Source organism: Periplaneta americana, chromosome 5 (genome assembly GCF_040183065.1).
Source record: "Periplaneta americana isolate PAMFEO1 chromosome 5, P.americana_PAMFEO1_priV1, whole genome shotgun sequence".
Lineage (NCBI taxonomy): Eukaryota > Metazoa > Arthropoda > Insecta > Blattodea > Blattidae > Periplaneta > Periplaneta americana.
Window position 1 is genome coordinate 184398610 of NC_091121.1, and position 23547 is coordinate 184422156.

At 35.2% G+C, this 23547-nt stretch overlaps 1 protein-coding gene across 1 annotated transcript in view; it reads right to left on the minus strand.

The window, feature by feature from the left end:
* The window catches only part of LOC138700318 (medium-chain acyl-CoA ligase ACSF2, mitochondrial-like), a 29385-nt gene extending 6389 nt beyond the window's left edge, over positions 1 to 22996 (minus strand). The window contains exons 1-11 of the mRNA XM_069826861.1: positions 22901 to 22996; positions 16725 to 16914; positions 14205 to 14333; positions 12279 to 12499; positions 11380 to 11497; positions 9225 to 9320; positions 8066 to 8214; positions 6220 to 6388; positions 4504 to 4611; positions 2944 to 3092; positions 1081 to 1222 (exon numbers count right to left, since the gene is read on the minus strand). Coding sequence (XP_069682962.1) covers positions 1081 to 1222; positions 2944 to 3092; positions 4504 to 4611; positions 6220 to 6388; positions 8066 to 8214; positions 9225 to 9320; positions 11380 to 11497; positions 12279 to 12499; positions 14205 to 14333; positions 16725 to 16914; positions 22901 to 22941 — 1512 coding nt within the window. The 5' untranslated portion in view covers positions 22942 to 22996. The remainder of the gene's footprint in view (positions 1 to 1080; positions 1223 to 2943; positions 3093 to 4503; positions 4612 to 6219; positions 6389 to 8065; positions 8215 to 9224; positions 9321 to 11379; positions 11498 to 12278; positions 12500 to 14204; positions 14334 to 16724; positions 16915 to 22900) is intronic.
* Between the last annotated feature and the right edge of the window lie 551 nt (positions 22997 to 23547).

The window sequence follows — 23547 nt, forward strand, 5'->3', positions numbered from 1 at the left end:
ACCCGCAGGTTCATTGCCGCCCTCACATAAGCCCGCCATCGGTCCCTATCCTGTGCAAGATTAATCCAGTCTCTATCATCATATCCCACCTCCCTCAAATCCATTTTAATATTATCTTCCCATCTACGTCTCGGCCAACCCAAAGGTATTTTTCCCTCCGGTCTCCCAACTAACACTTAAAATGGCTTTTAAGGAACCCGCAGGTTCATTGCCGCCCTCACATAAGCCCGCCATCGGTCCCTATCCTGTGCAAGATTAATCCAGTCTCTATCATCATATCCCACCTCCCTCAAATCCATTTTAATATTATCTTCCCATCTACGTCTCGGCCTACCCAAAGGTATTTTTCCCTCCGGTCTCCCAACTAACACTTACAATGGCTTTTAAGGAACCCGCAGGTTCATTGCCGCCCTCACATAAGCCCGCCATCGGTCCCTATCCTGAGCAAGATTAATCCAGTCTCTGTCATCATACCCCACCTCCCTCAAATCCATTTTAATATTATCCTCCCATCTACGTCTCGGCCTCCCCAAAGGTCTTTTTCCCTGCGGTCTCCCAACTAACACTCTATATGCATTTCTGTATTCGCCCATACGTGCTACGTGCCCTGCCCATCTCAAACGTCTGGATTTAATGTTCCTAATTATGTCAGGTGAAGAATACAATGCGTGCAATTCTGCGTTGTGTAACTTTCTCCATTCTCCTGTAACTTCATTTTATTTCCGTATCTGTACAAGTACAGCACGCCGCACCGTGAACTTAATCCGGCCTATTCTATGGATGATGATGATGAGAAGTGAATTAATGATGGCGAAATGATTCCGAGGTCCAACACCGAAAGTTATCCAGCAATTCTGCTTTAGTTGGTTGAGGGAAAACCCCGGAGAAATCCCAACCAGGATTTGAACCCAGGCCCGCTTGTTTACGTTACCGTTAGTCCACAGCGGTGGACAAAATAGGTCTTACTGGAACATTCACTATAATGGACGAAATGGATAATTAAGACAAAAGCATTAGTGGAAGTGAACATATGGAAAGCAGGCCCTATTTTTAGTTTAATAAATTAATAAAGGTACTTACTTGTGCTTCCAAAATGTCTGGATGAGTTTGAAGGAAGTCTTCAATCTCTTTTGGAAATATGTTCTCCCCACCTCGAATAATCATGTCCTTGAGACGACCGACCACTCGTCCGAGACCGTCCTCCTGCAGTACGAACTGGTCCCTGTGAGCAGACAAATAATTTTCTTTCATAGTTTTGACGTAAAAATCTTACATTTCGGTATAGGCTCGTGATGTCAGATTATAATGTTACCTATACGTCGCTTCATAATGTCTGACAGGCGAAGTAAATAGTTCCGGCAGAGAGAGGGAAACGGATGATTGCTATTCAACCAATGGCAGAAGTCTTAAGGCTCATTCGCAATGAAAATTAAACATAACGTAAGCGTTAACTTAAGAATATAAACGTTACGGTAAAATCAAGAAGTCATACCATCATTCACGATGGGAACATAAACATAACAGCAAACATACTTGGTAACCATGGAAACATAACAACGACGCCATTTCCTCATATTCTGTAGTATACTTCAGCGCTCCACGATTGTGTTCTGTTTGCAAATCACGTAAGCATAAGCATGAAAGTTTGGAGTTTGCAAACTTTCATGTTAACGTCTTACGGTAATGTTTATGTCAATGCTTATGTGAATCATTGTGAATGATCCCATTTGGTAGCCTGGGCGCAAACTTCTGTGTTTATGTTACGGTTATGTTTAATTTTCATTGTGAATGGGCCTTTATTCCACTCTAGACATTGCAGTTACCGTGATGTGGCAAATGCTTTATAGAAACATAACGATTTCCTTTAAAACTGTGAAAGTTAGACAAAAAAATTATTTCGATTTTTCAAATCTTTCATGATCTGTTACCAGTTTTATTTTGGTGTAGTGGTTAGCACCAATCCTCTATATTGTCCATATCCAATGTTGGCTGCCTTCGTTCTTTGAATTTCTTAAAACTATGTTCTTTCATTTTTCTCTGGTAAAATTTTTATTTTTCTTCCGCCCCTATTCTGTGAAATGTGCAAAATGGATTTGACCCTAAATAGTCACGAGTCACGACAAACATTTGTCTATTGTTTTCACGCATGTAGAGAAAGGCATCTCACTTGAAGCAACTGGATGTGAAAGTAGGGAAAACCACTTTGTTGCCAAATTTTAGAAAGAGAAGGGTGGGTGAGAGAGACAACGAGAGAATTAGAGTCGTCAAGTAATATTGTTCATTTTAAATTTTCTCCCATTTTATCAGTAGACGTAGGAAAAGCTTTTCTATGTACAACGATCTCTTAGCTGACAATAGACAATTATTTTCGTTTGAAAATTTGCACAAGGTATTCATTATACATTTCAGCTCAGGTTTCATATAGATATAATGAAAGTTTATGAAAATAAATTAGCATTTTCTGTTTTGAAGAACATTTATATGCCTTGAAATCCTTTAAATTTAACTTATTTCTCGTCTGGTTGTCATTCTAGGTATAGTTTATACCTCCAAAGTAAACTACAAAAATATTTAAATTTGTTATGGCATATATTTTATATTATAGAGCATATTTCTTAAATTTTTAGGTCATAAGAGCATATTTTGTACTGTATAGGCTATTTTGGCGATTTCTAGGGCATAACAATCCTAGTCCTACTTACATGATGGAACATACAAGACCTGGAAATGTCTGTTATATTTCTTCGATTAGGTTTGGTTATCCCAAGCAACGCAATAGGTGATAAATTAGGAAGCCTCTGAAATGTTTAATAGACATCAGAAAGGAACCGCTTGATCCAGAATTGTGGTTAGTAGTGGTAGTAGAAATATCAATTTACAGTATCTTCATAATTTAACGAACGTACACGCTATCAGAGATTTTATATAGCCTACATATCTCACCCTGTTTTGAACCATCCATCCTGACCAATAGCCTCCTTCGTTTTGTCTTCATCTCCCCAGTAACAGAGCATTGTGGAGTAACCTCGGACGTAGAGCTCTCCGGGTGTCCCCAAAGGAACCATTTTGCCGTCTGCATCCACGATTTTTACCTGTGTACAATGAAATTTATTATCTCAGAGACGACATTATGGCTATGATTCGTATTTCGTTGTCAGTATAATTATACTCTCAGTGCCATAGATGTGGCCAAGTTATCACTAGTAATATCACGATAATTTTCCATTTTTCCGATAAATTCACGAATAGAATAATAAACAAATAAATACATTAATAAATACGTAAATACATAGCAAAATAAATAAGTAAACGAAGGAAGGAACGAATGAACAAATGAACGAAGGAACGAATTAACGATTGAACGAATGACCGAGGGAACAAATGGACGAATGAACGAATGGACGAATGAAAGATTGAACAAAAGAACGAATGGACGAATGGACAAATGAAAGATTGAACAAAAGAACGAATGAACGATTGAACTAAAGAACGAATGAACGAATGGACAAATGAAAGATTGAACAAAAGAACGAATGAACGATTGAACTAAAGAACGAATGAACGAATGGACAAATGAAAGATTGAACAAAAGAACGAATGAACGATTGAACTAAAGAACGAATGAACGAATGGACAAATGAAAGATTGAACAAAAGAACGAATGAACGATTGAACTAAAGAACGAATGAACGAATGGACAAATGAAAGATTGAACAAAAGAACGAATGAACGAATGGACGAATGAACGTATAAATAAATATTTAAATAAATAAATAATTAAGTAAATAAATAATTAAGTAATTAAATAAAAATAAATACATAAATACGAGTAAAATAAGTAATAAATATATAAATGATAAATAAAAACAAGATTAATATATATTATTAAATAAGATATTTAATTTACTAACCTATCCATTCTGTATTCTGTATATTTATTGTCATATTCTTTTATAGATCCAGTTGATTCCAATTTATTTACCAGTCCCAGTATTGTGTTTCTTTTGGGGGATTATGAACACCAAATTCTCTCTGGTATGCCCTCCGAATAGCTGTAATTGCATTCGTAATGCAATGAAGAGCCGTTGATTTAATGTGTACTGCATTTTCAGTGACTAAAAAAAAAAAATGTCGAAAACAGCTACCAACAATAAGGAATAAAGAATAAACATCTGCGCATCTCGTGACAGGGAATCAAAACTCCTGCTTAATTTGACGTTAAAAACTGATTATGAAGTGAGTTTCCAGCCGAATAAATAAAGAATTTTCAACGTTTGATATAGAGGTTGTTATCTTCCAAAGATATTCTACATTTGAGGCATAACAAATTGTGGCTAGCATCATTCGTTTTGAAATAAATAAAGAAAGAAATGTGTTAGTTCTATACAAATGATTCTGTACTTCCCGTGCTGTCATGGAACGTAAACGAAATTTACACCATAGATAAACATAAACTAATGCTGACGGAAGAGATAAGAGAGCTCATTCGATGAAGAAACTTACCTCTAGATGGGCCAAAGAGTGTCCCAGTGTTGTGGTAGTTTGCTCTCTCGTGTCGGACATGTGTGTTTGGAATACTACTGGACTTGTTTCTGTTAGCCCGTATACAGACTAGAAGAAAAGAGACAGTGGCGTGAAATTAGTGAGCAGTACGCTATTGAAATATCCAGAAACCACATCACAACCAAATCACAGTAAAATTCTCAACTTCCAACGATATACAGAGTGTTTCGTAACACGTGGGCCCACTTATTCCGTGGATAAGAGACATAAAAACACTGAAGCAAGTTCATATACATATTTGTTTCATGTGCCCTCATTGCCAAGTTGAAGGCAACTGGACTGAACATAGACAGACAGACAGACAGACAGATAGTAGATAGGTAGGTAGATAGATAGATAGATAGATAGATAGATAGATAGATAGATAGATAGATAGATAGATAGATAGATAGATAGATAGATAGATAGATAGATAGATAGATAGATAGATAGATAGATAGATAGATAGATAGATAGATAGATAGATAGATAGATAGATAGATAGATAGATAGATAGATAGATAGATAGATAGATAGATAGATAGATAGATAGATAGATAGATAGATAGATAGATAGATAGATAGATAGGTAGGTGGATAGATGGATGGATGGGTGGGTGGGTGGGTCGGTAGGTAGGTAGGTAGGTAGGTAGGTAGATAGATAGATAGATAGATAGATAGATAGATAGATAGATAGATAGATAGATAGATAGATAGATAGATAGATAGATAGATAGATAGATAGATAGATAGATAGATAGATAGATAGATAGATAGATAGATAGATAGATAGATAGATAGATAGATAGATAGATAGATAGATAGATAGATAGATAGATAGATAGATAGATAGATAGATAGATAGATAGATAGATAGATAGATAGATAGATAGATAGATAGATAGATAGATAGATAGATAGATGAATTTAATGTCATTCAGCGATTTACAGCCATAGACAACGCCAGAGTAGATATATAATACATGGCTACTACAATATGAATAATTGTAAAAATAAAATCAAAAATAAATATACAATCATCAGATAATCACAGAAACAGATTAAAAGTTTTAAAAGAAATAGTATAAAATCAGGTTGAAATGTACAGATTTGTCAATTACATGAGGTTAAAACAAATAGTATCTAAAACGTAATATTGCTAAAATCATTGACACTGTAGGTTGGATTTGCCATCAAGGTCCTTCTCACCATCCTTCTGAAAGTGAAATATGACGTGTTTCTTATATGCAATGGTAAAGAGTTGTAAAGTTTATAAGATATGGAAATAAAACTATTGCTTGTAGTACTATATTTGTACTTGGTGAAATAATACATTCGAACCAGGTCCACCTACGTGACAGGCTGAAGGTCTGTCACTCAGCCACCTCTGAGGTGATACGTATAGAACTGTTGAGGCGCTCAGAGACGTTGAGACATTCCTTTTTAAATTAGAGAGTCTATTGAGGTACGATAAGGCGAAGATATAGTAGTAATGATTCAGTTGTTAACTAATAGGGAAATTGGAGTGTTCAGAGAAAATTTGTACTTCACCCGCTTTATACAGCACAATTCTTAAGTAATCTGTTCGAAATGAAACTCCATTAAATGAATATTTGTTAGGAAAAAATAATTTGTTAAGAGTTGATGGAAGTTGCAGCAATGAATGGTGATACTCACACAAACTCGCTCCACCTTAAGTTTGTCCAACATTTGCTCGAAGAGCTGCTGTGAACAATGTGAACCAGTGCTCAGGGCAGCCTGCAGTGAGGTTAGGGACGGTTTTATCCTATCCACTGCTCGTACCAGATCCACGTACATTGTAGGAGTGCCGTAGACTATCGTACACCTGCAAATGCCAAGTTCATTAAAATATACTCTGTATTTTGTTACTGGAGATTTGAAATTGCCACAACATGCCGGTACATTATTATTTATTACTAGCCGTACCCGTGCGCTCCGCTGCACCCGTTAGAAATAAATATAAAGTAATTACATAATTAAAATAGGACGTTTGATCCAGGGAACATTCGTGTTTGATAGAAGGATAAATCGTTTATTATGTTACTTAATTTAAATTGTATAAAGAAATTAAAATGCGATCATTTTGATCCAGTCATAAAATTATTTTAGGAAATACAGGAAACGAATGCATATCAAGTTTTCTGTGCATAAGAAGCTATTTTAAACTTACCTGTCCTCGATTCACTCAGAAGTTACTGTAATAACATTATAGCATTATGTCCATCTAGAGAAACTACACTTTCCAATGGTGAAATAATAATTAATTATACAAATCGGTTAATTTAGCTTCTGATATTACTTCATACAAACACAGAAACATTCTCTTTAGGCTACCGTATGTTTAATAGCTTTCGATTGTTGTTGTCCAAGGTTCCTTGTAGACGAAGTTATTTGTTTTTTTATTTCATTACACCGCCTTAGATGGCGTTGTTATTGTAATTTTGAAACTCATTTATCTCATTATATATCAGTCCAATCAAAATTTTGCATAGAATAAAACTTATCGGAAATTATTTTTAAAGAAACTTTTGTTATGTAATATTTTTCATAAAAATTAATAATAAGGGAGATATTTCGATTTATTTAATTCAAGCCCCCTTATAACCCCCTTTTAAATAAAAATTTTGAATGTCATATAGCCTAAATTCTAAGTTACAACGAACTTAATTTATATTCCAATTTTCATATAAATCAGTTCAGCCATTATCACGTGAAAAGGTAACAAACATACAGACAGACAGACATACAAACAAAAGTTTCAAAAAAGCAATTTTCGGTTTCAGGGCTGTTAATTATACATGTTAGGACCAATTATTTTTGGAAAATCGAAAACTACCAGAAAAATTTCGGCTACAGATTTATTATTAGTATAGATTCTGCACTAAGTTCTGTAGTAGGCCTTTGCAGATATAGTCAACTGCTCATTTTCATATTTATTATTTTTGTTCGCATTTTATCAAACATCGTAATATTTATTTCTTTCAATGTGGCTTCAATATTTCACGTAATGATAATAGGATAAAAATATACTCGAAATATTGCGTGCTCTGGCGTTCAAAGATATCTGACCTACGATTTTATGATCGTGTAAGTGAACTTTCCAACCACGTGATAAGTCAGAACCAAAGATATAAAAACTTGACACATTTTGAAAGAGTTCCGCTAGTTCTCAATAGTTTGCACCATTATTGGGACGGTTAAAAAGTATCAGGAAAACGATTATATAGATTAAGAATAAATTATTCTCATAAATGACAATATCAGCGGTTTTCTGCTAAGCTCAACGTTGTTTTACAATCAGTAAAGTGGTATGAAAAATTGAATTCTACTGTATAATGCGGGTATATTTATGTACGACTGGCAATATTTACTATTATCTACGCCATCTATTCATAGAAGTAATAACTAAAAAAAAACCAAACTTACACGAACAAATTATCGAAAACTATCGATTAATGAAGTCAGGTATTTTTTAACGTCAGTGTACAAGCATGGCACATACTTCTCTTGATCAATTGAAGATAGTGACTCCTCTGCCTTAAATGATGCACCAGGAATTACAATAGTTGCCCCATAATGCATTGCAGACAGAACTCCAACCACATTACCAAAACAATGGAAAAATGGAGCTTGCAGACAAATGCGATGTTCCTGTAACAAATGATAATAAAAAAACAAATGAGTAACTAAATAAGTTATAATTAAATCAAGAAATAATAAATAACAATTATAAAGAAGTATCTAATTTCTTATGCCTGCTATTCTGTAGGTGAATTTATGACATTCAACAATGCTGCATGAATATTTCTGTCTTGTATTAAGTAGGAACAATTCCCAAATTTACATTGGAGATCCTCAGAAAATTAAAGGTTCCTGATAAGATTCTCCAGACAATTGCATCAACCATTTTAAAAACTTCATTGAACACAATCAATCACCATCTCTATTCATCTTTATAATATTCAATGTATATTATTTATTTTCAATAAATTTTTATCGTTTTGATAGCTACCACATCTTGTCGCAGAATATTCTTTTTTAAAATTTCATTATGTATTTTTTTAACATTAATTTCCATTTTATTTTTTGTTCATTTGAATTGATTAGGATGCCAATATTTTAAATCCAAGATTTGGACTGCTATCATTTCGATGATATTCTCTCTACTAACTCCTTGTGTTATACTAATATATTGTAAAACTCTTCTGTATATACTCGTATTTCAACAAGACTGTGACTATAAGTAAATAAATACAATAAAAATTTTTTATTTTTATTTTAGTTGGTTATTTAGCGATTCTGTATCAACTACTAGGTTATTTAATGTCGATGAGATTGGTGATAGCGAGATGATATTTGGCGAGATGAGGCCGAGGGTTAGACATACATTACCTGACATTCACATTACAGTTGAGGAAAACCTCGGAAAAAAACCCAACCAGGTAATCAGCCCAAGCGGGGATCGAACCTGCGTCCGAACGCAACCTAACCTATGTTACATAATAGGTACTTGGGAGAATTAATTGAATCATATCTCAAGTGAACTTTACAGATTTTAAGAGCATAAAAGAAACTGATATGGAAGCCTATTAGGTAACTTCAAATGATAAGATTGTAAGCCACTTGTAAACAATATTCTACGTCAAGCTGCAGAGTCTAACCTGCAAATGGTATCCCAGGCCTTTTCCTATTGTCAAGGAATTGTTGACAATGTTGTGATGTGACAAGAGAGTTGCTTTTGGATTGCCAGTTGTGCCCTGAAATAATAGACAAAGAGAATTAGTAAGTAGGGTATTAAATTTAATATTAACAAACGTATGGAAGTGCAATGTGTGAATTAATAGTTTATGAATACCACTTAAAAACTTCGTGAAAGATAATTTCCTCTCCCTACCTCTTTACTGATATAACTTCACAAGAAATAGCTAGCTCCAGATCAGTGATCGCTAAAAGTTATGTCGCCATACATGTTATGTTTTTTTTTAAAGGATTTACAATTACAAGACTCATTCTTCGCAAATCCTTGAATATATCTTAACCTCTTGCACTGAGTCCACCGGAACACTTTCAATATAACGGGTGTACGCCTGTAAACAGGTTTCTCTTAGCACGGCGCTGCAAAAAATATGACACGGGCAAGAAACAGCCCGCTTAGCGGTGATTCAGAGCATCAGCTTTCGGTAATAAAATCTGGCACTTATACATCACATTGCAGATGTATTTTATCGGTTTACCTTATAATAAGGGTTTGAATTGTTGTGCGTTCCAGCACGACCTTTTTATACGATTTCTAAGTAATATATTTATCATAAATAAAGATTCGCTGTTATGATGTGTACTGCATTGTCACGAACTAAATTCAACTGCATTGAATGGAAGTCAGCTATATACTAATTCCTTAGCCTCTTTTTCTGATCACACTACGGAACACAAGAGCTTTCCATGCTAGATCCAAGTGAAATGCGAAGTGTTTCTGTTACTGGAAGTGGAACATGTAAGTAATTCCGAAGTGTTGGAAACTATAGGGACATCATTTTATATTTACTTCAATTTTTATTGTACCTGAGTTTTTTAATGTACTTCACTCCAACCCCTTCTACTAGTAAACTTCCAATCGTCCTCCACACAGAACCAAGACCGCGTATGTAGTCAAAGTGCCTTACGGTGATACTAAACAGTACTGAGTTAGTGAGTATAGTACGTTCCATAAATATTTTCAGTGACGAAAGAGTTTTCAATATCGAATCATATTTTCGTACAGGTACTGTCGTTCGTTTGTCTACGTCTCATCCTGATTTTCCCCACCTACTTCTGCTCGCCTCTCTGTAAAGGCTAGTGGCTGGGCTGTCTTAGCTCTTTTCTGAAAACATTAATTTCTATTAGGAATTGGGCGTCTACATAATATTATACAACTGTTTAAAATTAACTTAAACAAAAGGACCTCCTTCCTTTCTACGACCCTGCGACGTAACCACTTGGACGGACAGTAGATAGCATATCTAAGTAATTTTATCTTTTCGGATCGGGCAGGGGCAGAAGTGAAGATTGAATTTACAGTACGTCAGGTAATCTTTTATAGATTAAGTAAAGAATTATTTCCACATGAGTTACTAGTACGAAGGACGAAACTGGTAATTGGAATTAGGTACAATAGTCTATAGTGCGATAATATGCACATTAGAACTGAAGCCCGTATCGAAATGAACGGCCACCATTTTAAAAAATGTGTTTAAATATCCATATTATGATTATTTTTCAATTTAACTTCATTCTCTATATTGTACGCTAATGTGCTGTAGACAGTATAATATACACTGCATAATGAATACGTCCACATGGACAGCTCAGTTCGTGAGTTAAAACACTCATTGTTAATACAGTACTGTATTTTGATTAAACAAAAACCTAATGAAAATGATCAAACTCAAAAGCGCGATATTTCCTAGTTTACGTAAATGGATGAACTACTTTTCTTCCCTCCTATACCTAGTAAAGTGATTTGTTTGTATTTTACGTCAGTATCATCGAACTCCAGTCGTGAAAGGGGATAGCAAACGGTATTTTCGGTTCTCAATCGTTAATCCAAAGGTATAGCCAGTTTAATATTAGAAATATTAGTAAAAATGAAATGATGTCCCTGTAGAAAGAGACCGAAAGGTACCAGAATTCATATAGAAAGCTGTTGTCGTTAAACATGATGACATGATGTGAATGTAGCAAATGATGGACAGCACACAGGAACTAACCACAAACATAGTTCTGCCTTGCCATTTTAATTTACAGTTCCTGAACATGGAAAGCGGTACTAGAGCTTACAGATGTGAACTGTATGTTGCATCCTTCGTCAGGTTGAATATCATCTTGCATCTGGCGGATTTGTCCGATTGACTCTGCCTTTGCACCGCCCAAGATGTCATCAAATCGAAACGCTCCTCTGGAAAGCATTGGTGAAAGAGACAATTTGTTTATTTATATAATTAAAAGCGTTTTGTATGTTGAGTCAACTAATAGATCTGTTTGAGTAATTTCTTCTATTGAATTTAATGAAGACAGGTCAAAAAAATATAATCCAAAAATAGATTATAAAGAAGTAAGAAAATAAACATACTTGGATGAAAGAAACTTGAAATATTTTCAGTAATAGACAGTATATAAATACAAGACAGATTGGATCAATGCATCAGCAGAATTCAACTCACAAGGTAGTCGGAAAGACACTAAAGCAAAACCCAATTGAGGGAGGAAATTTAGGCCTAAGAGTTTGATAGTTTGACGAAGACTATGAAACGACGATGATATTGAAATCATTTCATTTCTTTGTTAGTGTTTGTTGGTGGTGATTTCAATGCCTAATTTCATTATAAATACAATTAAATATTTGAGTATAAATATCACTAGCAAATAAAAACTAAGTAATAATGATGATGGTGATGATTATGATGATTGTAACAATAATATAAACAAATATAGTGCATACATTTTATATTTCCACGTTCGCTGATGTAGAGCGGAAGCGGCAGTTCACAGCACAGTGGCACACATGCGAGCGTGGAAAGATAAAATGTATGCCCTGCATAAACGATGTAAGCTTTGCTTATAGTGCTAATATGTTTTACCTTAAAGCTCCGTTTAATTTAATACCAGTGTGTTTTGTGAAACTCTATCACTGACATAAATGTGATTATTTTAAGAAATAAATGTAACTCTTTACTCACGGTAAATTCTGCTCAGAAATAAAGATGAGAGATCTCAGAGTGGGCACTGCTTTGCTTTCCAGCTTTCCTGGTTGACTGGACATCAGTTCTGGAGCAATATTCTGCACCATCTGGTGGTAATCCTGTGACTTAAAGCGCTCGGCTGCTATCAGTGCTTTGACTCCCACCTTGTTGAGGCAGTACAGCAGCTCGGGCGTTTGATAAGCTGGATTTATATTCACCTACAATGTTTAAAAAATCTCTCAAGTCTAAAGTAGTACAATAAATTGTAGTATCCACATTTCATACATATATGTGTTTATTTTTAATTTGATAACTCGTAAAATGCCGAACTTTAAATGAACTTCACCCATTGATTACACTGGTCTTAAAAAAAAAACTTTTTGTCTGCTACTGAAGAAATTTCAAGTGTTCTACACTGAAATTGATGCGCTGATTCCAGATCTGTAATCGGATTTATCATAGCACGTCAGGTTTTTGAGATATGGGAGTGTAACATTAATTCTAAATCTTACTATTCAGTATATGCCTGTACCGTAAAGTCAGATATATAAATTGAGCTTAGTTTATGTATACTTTACAAATTGTTGCACTGTATTATATTACTTTAAATACGTTTATAAGAAGATATAGGCCTACACTTACAATATGTAGTTAGCACTAAAAACTCTGTTAAAAGTGCTCGAGACCTTTGCTTTTCCGCTTATGTTGGCATGTGGTTGAACCAGCAGAAATCACCCATCATGCTCGTACCCTGGTACCTGGATTCCATCGTTGATATGTCCTGATGGAACCTCACACCATGTTCGTCACTTACAGCGCCGAGATTTGATGGAAAAAAAGTCAAGATGTGAATGAAGAAAGTGCGTTTTTAAAGACATGCGACAACCTAGATTCTGAAATGCTCTAAGCATGTTATATACTATCTCATTTTATTATCAGCTCGATAATTTCCTAAAAACCTAGTTGACACTAGTACAAATGTGTCCCAAGCTTCGAGTTCCAGAGCACTCAGTTTTGACCTGAACGTAGTGTCACAGATCATAAATAACAATTAAAAATGTTTTTGTTTTTAAAAAGTGACGTGACAGAAAAAACGGACTTCAGTTTTCTAATTCAGCACAGTCAAATTAGGGTTGGTACACTTGTTTTTGTTCAGTAGAAAAATCACAATGTAATAAATAAAATGGATGTAAAAATTAAAAATGATATTATTTAAAAATTATGACATGATAGAAAAAAACGGACTTCAGATCTATAATCAGCACACTCAAATTAGAAAGAAATCATACTAACAATTATTTTACTCAAATCTAGTCTTTCAGGTGAAGCTCCCTGTAAAGCAGATTTGAATAATTTCAAGGGAAAAATTGTTCCGGGGCCGGGTATCGATCCCGGGACCTCTGGTTGAACGTACCAGCGCTCTACCACTGAGCCACCCGGGAACTCCACCCGACACCGTCTCAACTTTTCCCTTTATATCCACACAACTCGCGTGGGCTGACGAAACGCCAGAGACCCACATCGAGTGCACACAATCTCTGTGTGACTTGGAATTGTGGTTTTCTGTGGTTTCACCTGAAAGACTAGATTTGCATAATATATACGTCACTGTGTACGTTAACAGAAAACCACAATTCCAAGTCACACAGAGATTGTGTGCACTCGTTGTGGGTCTCTGGCATTTCGTCAGCCCACGCGAGTTGTGTGGATATAAAGGGAAAAGTTGAGACGGTGTCGGGTGGAGTTCCCGGGTAGCTCAGTGGTAGAGCGCTGGTACGTTCAACCAGAGGTCCCGGGATCGATACCCGGCCCCGGAACAATTTTTCTCTTGAAATTATACAATTATTTTACTGTTTTGAGACAAAACTTTGGGTCTAATGGAGAGAATGGTAAACTGCTAAACTAGCGAATAGGCCTACTTACCAAAACAAGCCCTGCACGTGCTGCTGCCATCTGTGTGAGGTACCACTCACTAGAATTGGGCCCCCAGATTCCTAATCGGTCCCCTCGCTTCACACCAAGATCCAGTAGTCCTCCAGCCAGTTGGTCTGCCTGCAGAATGTATGTTTGTGCGAGATCGTGCGTATTTGCTTGGTTTCCGCACAAAACCAATCCGCGGAAAGTCTAAAATTCCACATTCAGTATTCCCAACCTAACACACATAACAATTTCTCTCTTCTTACCGCTTAAGTGACATATTGATTTTACTGCTTTAGGCTTTTAACATATTATTTTTAGAGACGTTCAATATAGTAATAATTATAAATTGGAAACTTACCACTGCAATTTCACCTAAATTGCAATGTTAATTATTGTTTTTAAATATTTGCAAAAATTAAGTAAACTCTACAACTCCACTAAAGTTACTGCATTCGTGATGCAAGTATCATTAAGGAAGCCGTGAAAAAATCAACAAGATTCCAGATGCGGATGTTGTTACTGCAATATGATATATAAATAATATTGTTAAAATATTAAAATGAAAAATAAATCATTACATAACCTTACCGTTTGTTTTAAGTTCGCATTTATAGACTGGGGGAAAAAAAAGACAGACGTATATCACGGCCTGCTGGAGTATAGTAAACACAGAAAACATTTTAAAGCAACAATGTTGAAGATAGATATTTTTGTTTTGCAAATTTGCCGTCATTGAACAGAAACCAAGATGGAGATTTCATTGCAACTAATTAGAAATTAGTCTTTCAGGTATGTAATAAACGATCTTCGCAAAAAATAATGTGCGATACACGAGCGGTATGTTTTCTTTCAATTCTCGGAAATTAAAAAAGCTCAACTACGTTTCGCTTTTTCAAACTTTTCCTCGAACATGAAAACTTCAACATACCGCTCTTGTAACGCATATTACTATTTCGTTACTAGGAGCGAAGTAGCACACACTTCATGACTCCATAACAGTGAAGTTTGTTAGTTGATAGTACCACAAGCTCAAATTCTTTGAGATCCACTGATTGTAGTCACAAACGATTGAGGGCAACTAAACTTCTAACTTAGTAATGCTATTAACTGATCAATCATGAACACCCACCGAGTTATTAAACAAATGTGTGGATCATAAAATCGTAAGTCCAGTATCGAATTCGAATTAAATGTGATTTTTTAAAACATTTATTTAAATAAGGTAGAAATATCAAGTGGAATAAACATTTATTCGAATTATTGCAAATATCGAATGTCGAATTAACCAGGCTCTGCTATATACCTAACAGAATGCGCGATTCAAATTTTAAGGATACGATATTTCTTAAGGAGCATTACAGTCCAATTCATTCAATATCAGAATAATTTCCGGTAACAACATAGTTGTGCTTAAACTTTTTATGATTTTTGAATTCGTAATTGAAATATATAAAAGAAGACTGAGGCCCGATTGTATAAACCATTTAATCTTAGATCAGAGGTTAAATTGATCCTTGTTTCAGCTGAACTTGGAATTTTGTGTTGTATAAAGTTTAATCTGAGATTAATTTGTCTCAAACTAAAGTCAACTTTGACTGAAGAAATTTCTCCGATTAAGTTAGATGATCCAAGTTCAGTTATTTCTTTTCTGTTTGAAATATATGAGTGACAGATTGTGCAAATAAAATATCCATTATTATTAATATTAATAGATATGATAGGTACATTTATATATATTTCTTTCAATTTTTTGCCTTAATACACAATCAATCTTATATTTTATAAGGCTGTATCGTGTTCAGCAGTATCAAATAACATAACCTATAATTATATTATGTTTATAACAACCATTAATTATTAATGGATATGATAGGTACATTCATAAATGTTCAATTAACTGTATTACTAAAAGAAAATTGTCGTTTTATAAAGCTTTATTATGTTTAGCAGTATCAAACACCATAACATGATAAAAACTCGGAGAACAGTCAACCTTCTTATTGTCCGCCATTATTTACATTGCACAAAAAACCAGTGTCTCCAACAGAGTGTACGGAAAGTCGCCAAAAAGGAGTTGTAAAGTCGCTAGATTTCTCATTATCAACAAAGAAAGATTAAATTTTGTCACTATGGGGTGCTAAAAAGGTCACTAAATCCCTATTTAAGCAATATAAAAGTTAAAAGAAATTGTTGTTAAAAACGAGTTAAAGTCGCTAGATTGGCAACACTGAACAAACCTGTCCGCGCATCACGTATTTCACCTGTTTATGCAATGTTGCCAAATCCTTTTCACGTGAACTTAGATTTCATTTGAACCAAGGTAATTTGATCGCAGAAAAGTTTTATACAATAGAAGAAGTGTCTGAACTCGGTTCACTTTTCGATCTTCGATCAAAGTTGATCTTTAGTCAGGGAGTTTTATACAATTGGGCCTGAGGGAGTCGTCTTGTACTATGTAAACATTTTGATAAGACAGATTTTATCTTAGGAGTCTATATCCACAAATTCCTTTCTGGTAATTACCTTTTCGCAGACCTGCTTGAAGGTTAGGCGATGCTTCTGATGCATTGACACCAGAGCTTCCTTGTCACCCCACTTGTCAGCCGCCAGTTCCACGAGTTGACCTGTGGTCATAGGAGTCAGTGGTTCGGAACCCGGGTTGTACCAGTAACTGGGTTTGAATGGACGTTGCCATGTTTTTGTACTGCAGTACCTATTACGTTAGAAAAAAGTTTAATAGTTTTAAACTGGAATAGGAATGATTGCTTATCATTTGTAAGGGATCATCTTCATATCCTAATTGAATGGCTTGTTTCCAAAACCTTCTATTTTGCTCAAAAACCGATTTTGACCCAATAACATAATAAACCTATTTCTTATGGTCTTATTAATAAACCGTGTATAGTTTTTATACGAGACTTATGCAGAGTTGGACAGAAAACGTTACTAATAAACCATGCATAAGCTATGGACGTATAAACAGGCTGTAACTATACAATGAGAATTGCTTTGTAGTAGTTATATACACGAAACCCCTTGTTTAAGCGTTGTATGTAGAGAAGAAAATGGCCGCCTCTCTAACAGCTGTTCGCATCGATTGTCATTTTATGATGATGGTTGCCTTGTAACAAAAAAAAAAAAAGCAAAGAAACAAACAAAACAAAGAGCACAGAGTAATAATTAGAATAATATTGCTGTAGCTGTACAGTTTGACCAAAATATAGCGTGGTAATCGATCTGGCCCAGTTGTACTATCGATACTTAGAGCAGCACACTAGCGCTCACTATCGGATGCAATAGAGAACCTCAGTTATTCTATTACCTTTTGAAGTAATGACGAAACTATGACGTAGCTGTGTAACAGTTATACACGACGTATGTAGTGATTATTAGTAAGGAATTTACATACGATTTACAAACGAGGTATTCATTGTGTAAGTATAAGATAGTGAAACGTCTATATAAAAGATTTTATTAGTAAGACCGTTAATCCATTGTTGAAGTTATCTTTTGTCAATTTATGCTATTTGTCGTTGAAAAATATGTGAAATTATTATTTCTTTTCCAAAACCTTCTGTTTTTTTGTTTTTCAGGCCAAAACCTATTATCTTATATTTTAATTTAGAAATTGTTGTTAAATTATGAAGTATTCTAATATGTTTAGTACATGGAATGGTATAAAATGTATGTAGGATGAGAATAAGCACGCATTTTAAAAATTAGTTCGTAAATTTCAAAGCCAGCAATTTTTCTCCTTCCTGTAAAATAAGATTTTGGAAACAAACCATTCAATTCTTGTACATAAAAAGAGAAAGGAAAACATAATAGGAAAAGTTTTACTTTTAAAATGACATAGTTTTGGCTTGACTTTTCGAGGGACGAGCTAGGGATGGATCCTTCCACATAGGCTTGCTTTGTGCTCTATATTATGTATGCGACAAGCGACGATTTTCTAGTCGCCAGACTTAACGGTGTAACAGACTAATTTATTTTAAGAATAATTGATAGCCTGGTCATCTTGTTTGAATCTGATTTACAGCACGTCAATTGTTTTATTCTCATCACGTAAAAATTGAACTTCACTAGTCTTTACTTATTAATCACGCCTGTAACGAATTCTGCTTTATAGATGATTCTACCTCTCACTACCTCTGATTGAGGCTCTGGCTGATACGTACATCTGTTATCAGGTAGTACATCTCACTTGACGATATGGTCAGAGGAATAAAACAGGAGATAGATTCCTCAGTTCCATTAAAAACGCTCTGTGAAGTGTAATAATGATTCAGCTTTTCTTGTCGACAATTCAAATAACTTTTTACGAGCCACCGAAGGCCACCTTAAAACATATATATATATATATATATATATATATATATATATATAGTTCGATCCGTTTGGGTATGGATAATATTAATTTATTATTATAAAGCTATTATGATAGCAGGAAAAATTTATCGCTGGTTATATTATGATTAAAAGATGGGAGTTTCCATAGCCTATATGACAATCAACAATATATAATCTGAAAGGACAAATGAAAATCGTATATGATTAAAATGACTACTACAAATCAACAGCGGGCACTACAAATCAACAGCGGGCACAATGTGTTCTTTGGTATGCTAAATTTGAGAGTATTAAAAGAGTTCAAAGGGAATTTCGACGTGAGTATATACCTAAATACGAGTCCATAATGTTGTGGTATCAAGCATTTGTAGAAACAGGTTCTGTGTTAAAAAAAAAAAAAAAAAACATGCAGGAGGTCGTAGGCGAAACCCAGTACGAGAATAAACTATCCCTTTGGATTGGTCCCCAAACTCCCCAGATCTAACCCCTCCTGATTTCTTCGTGTGGGGTTTTGTTAAAGACATTGTCTATTCTCAGAAACCCAGGAACACTGATGAACTGAGAGTAAAAATTACTCAAGCTTTTCAACAAATCACCCCTCTTATGTTACAACGGACATGGGCTGAATTGCATCACCGTTATGAGTTGTGCAGGGTGCGCAATGGGGTCATTTTGAGCTCTGAGGAATCTCCCATCTTTCAGTGTTGTATGCACAAAGTTTCAACAAATAAAGTTCACTAGTAAATGTATGTGTGTATATATATATATATATATATATATATATATATATATATATATATATATATATATAAGGCGCGTGTTTGCAGTTAAACCGCAATATGGGATTTAAAGCGCAAATGTTGTTTTGTATTTTGGTCATAAACATTCCGTGCGAGTAAGTGCTGATTTTTTAAATCTCGGTTTAAAAATAAACTTCATAACCGAAAATTTAATTTTAAATTCAGTAATTTCGAACATTATTATTACAGTATCAACAAGGCATAAATTAATTAAACTTGATATAAACTAAAGTACATACCTTTGCGCAGACCATCATGTGGAAATAAAAAAATATTGTGCTTAAGCACAACACAGAATTATCTTCCCTTGCATCGCTTCAAGTCACAACTGAGGGGCTCTGGCGTAAAAAATGGTAACTGACATTTTGGTTAAAAATGAGACATGTAGCGTATAATATGGTACCTTACATTCTGTGTCTAATGCAGTAGATAGTTTTCCAACATTTCAACAGATGGCAGAGGTACATAGATTTTATTTTCCTTGGTAACTATAGAAACTGAGGCATGTATAAATGTTCGTCTGTCTATAACGTCTCGTGACCAGAATATTGTACGAAATGGAACTATAAAAATTGGAGAGTTATCCTTCGGAGAGGTGTAAAAATTCAAATATCTTGGAGCAACAGTAACAAATATAAATGACACTTGGGAGGAAATTAAACGCAGAATAAATATGGGAAATGCCTGTTATTATTCGGTTGAGAAGCTTTTGTCATCTAGTCTTCTGTCAAAAAATCTGAAAGTTAGAATTTATAAAACAGTTATATTACCGGTTGTTCTTTATGGTTGTGAAACTTGGACTCTCACTTTGAGAGAGAAACAGAGATTAAGGGTGTTTGAGAATAAGGTTCTTAGGGAAATATTTGGGGCCAAGACGGATGAAGTTACAGGAGAATGGAGAAAGTTACACAACACAGAACTGCACGCATTGTATTCTTCACCTGACATAATTAGGAACATAAAATCCAGAAGTTTGAGATGGGCAGGGCATGTAGCACGTATGGGCGAATCCAGAAATGCATATAGAGTGTTAGTTGGGAGGCCGGAGGGAAAAAGACCTTTGGGGAGGCCGAGACGTAAATGGGAAGATAATATTAAAATGGATTTGAGGGAGGTGGGATATGATGATAGAGACTGGATTAATCTTGCTCAGGATAGGAACCAATGGCGGGCTTATGTGAGGGCGGCAATGAACCTCCGGGTTCCTTAAAAGCTAGTAAGTAAGTAAGTATAACATCAAAACAATAAAACGTCACTAAACCATTTTTTTACTCTCGAACCCCTCAACTGGGCGTGGACCGCCTGGATGTTTATCAATCATCAATTTCCGGTAATTATTTGCTGTTGTTAATCTTTCCGAATACCTTTCTGTGTTGTGGATTTTTGAAGTGAAGACATCTGGTTGGTGTCTACAGTGTAGAAACTTCAACTTTAGTGACTTTGAATAATATAATTTTTCTAGCCTTATTGAGAATCTGACCTATTGTGCACTGTCTTTTTTCACGAATTCCACATTAATTCGCGTCTGCAGCGTAAAAATCAGACGCTCTTGTCTTTCGGCTACTGACTGGAAGGTCACGGGTTCCATCTCGGGTAGTAGCGGGTTTTTCTCGTTCCTGTGGTCCACTCAGCCTCCCGTCAATGTAACTGCAGTCTCTCTCCGGGAGGTAAAAAGGCAGTTGGAACGTGATTACACCTCATTCTAGTGTTGAGGCCATGAAATCATGATCCTTTGCCTCTATGTCTCCTATGCATCTTCGTGGTCTTACTCCTTCATCTTTATTCATTCATTGAAATCTGAGAAATGAAATCTATTTATCGGAAGATCTCATATAATAATAATAATAATAATAATAATAATAATAATAATAATAATAATAATACCCACCGGCGTGGCTCAGTCGGTTAAAGCGCTTGCCTGCCGGTCTGAAGTTGCGCTAGGGCGCGGGTTCGAGCCCCACTTAGGCTGATTACGTGGATGGGTTTTTCCGAGGTTTTCCCCATCCGTAAGGTGAATACCAAGTAATCTATGGCGAATCCTCGGCCCCATATCGCTAAATAAAATCTCGCTATCACCGATCTCGACTCTAAATAACCTAGTAGTTGATACAGCGTCGTTAAATAACCAACTAAAAAGTAATAATAATAATAATAATAATAATAATAATAATAATAATAATAATAATAATACTTACTTACTTCTTACAAATGGCTTGTAAGCAACCCGGAGGTTCATTGCCGCCCTCACATAAGCCCGCCATCGGTCTCTTATCCTGAGCAAGATTAATCCAATCTCTATCATCATATCCCACCTCCCTCAAATCCATTTTAATATTATCCTCCCATCTACGTTTTGGCCTCCCCAAAGGTCTTTTCCTCTCTGGTCTTCCAACTAACACTCTATATGCATTTCTGGATTCGCCCATACGTGCTACATGCCCTGCCCATCTCAAACGTCTGGATTTAATGTTCCTAATTATGTTATATGAAGAATACAATGCGTGCAGCTCTGCGTTGTGTAACTTTCTCCATTCTCCTGTAACTACATCCCTCTTAGTTCCAAATATTTTCCTAAGCACCTTATTCTCAAACACCCTTAACCCCTGTTCCTCTCTCAAAGTGAGAGTCCAAGTTTCACAACCATACAGAACAACCGGTAATATAACTGTTTTATAAATTATAACTTTCAGATTTTTTGACAGCAGACTGGATGATAAAAGCTTCTCAACCGAATAATAACAGGCATTTCCCATATTTATTCTGTGTTTAATTTCCTCCCGAGTATCTGTTGTTCCAAGGTATTTGAATTTTTCCACCTCTTCAAAGGATAAACTTCATCCCTCTTAGCTCCAAATATTTTCCTAAGCACCTTATTCTCGAAGACTCGTAACGTTTGTTCCTCTCTCAAAGTGAGAGTCCAAATTTCACAGCCATACAGAATAATAATAATAATAATAATAATAATAATAATAATAATAATAATAATAATAATAATAATCCACATTTGGACAATTTTCGACTTGATACTACTAGACTCACTAGAAAAACACTCGATGCACATAGAACCGGATACACATCTCAGACAATAAATAACATTGCATGTACTATAGTATAACACGAACAGATCCGTGCCTAAGCGAGGTTCGAACTTTTTCCATCAAATTAAAGCCTTATCCGTTGCATATAGTACCACTGGTAGATGAAAAAATTGATAATTAAATGGTTTATGTTAACGAGATAGTTGTGTCAGAAAATATAAATTTATGCTGTTAAGAATCACGGAGGTAAAATAAAAATTAAAAGACGGGAGAGATTAAAATATTTTCTATAAAAGATAAAATAGAAACATGCAAATAAACTGAAGAGATCACTTAATAAAACATACATAAACAAATCTAGAGGAGTAGATAAGTTTTAGCACAGACCTTGAAAAGAATGAATAACAAAGTTAAAATTAGGATGACTATATTGGTGAAAGCTACGCCACATAAATTACGGACTTGCACATTCACCAAACGAACCGTGATTCTGAAGTGGTGTGGACCTTACCTCTTAACGATGAGCACGTGTACAACTCCCTTCAGCTTCATCTTCCCGACTGTCCCATGGCGTCAGCTGTTGACACATATCTATCTCAAGGACCACAGTACTGGCAACATCAGCGCGACAAATACCACAGCTTTATTGCCACAACAGTTGGCCTGATAGCTATCAGTACACAAGTGTTAAGTTTGTGCGGCTTGAAGCTTCCGACTTTATGATAGGAAGGATGTGTTTATTGGGTCAGCTCGGAGGGAGTGGCTTACAGAAAGGGATTTTGTTTGGCATTTTACAAATCGAATTCTTTGTTTCCCAAAACCTGCTGTTTTCCTCAAAAAGCGATTTTGACCTAATAGCATAATAGGCTAACAATCCATCACCGTAAAAACAGCTTGTTATGAAACCTTCAGATAAAACGAAATGGAAATATAAAAATTATAAATTTATCTTTTGAAGAGGTGGAACAATTCAAATATCTTGGAGCAACAGTAACAAAATAATATAAATGATACTTGGGAGAAAATTAAACACAGAATAAATATGGGAAATGCCTGTTATTATTCCGTTGAGAAGCTTTTGTTATCCAGTCTGCTGTCAAAAAATCTGAAAGTTAGAATTTATAAAACAGTTATATTACCGGTTGTTCTGTATGGTTG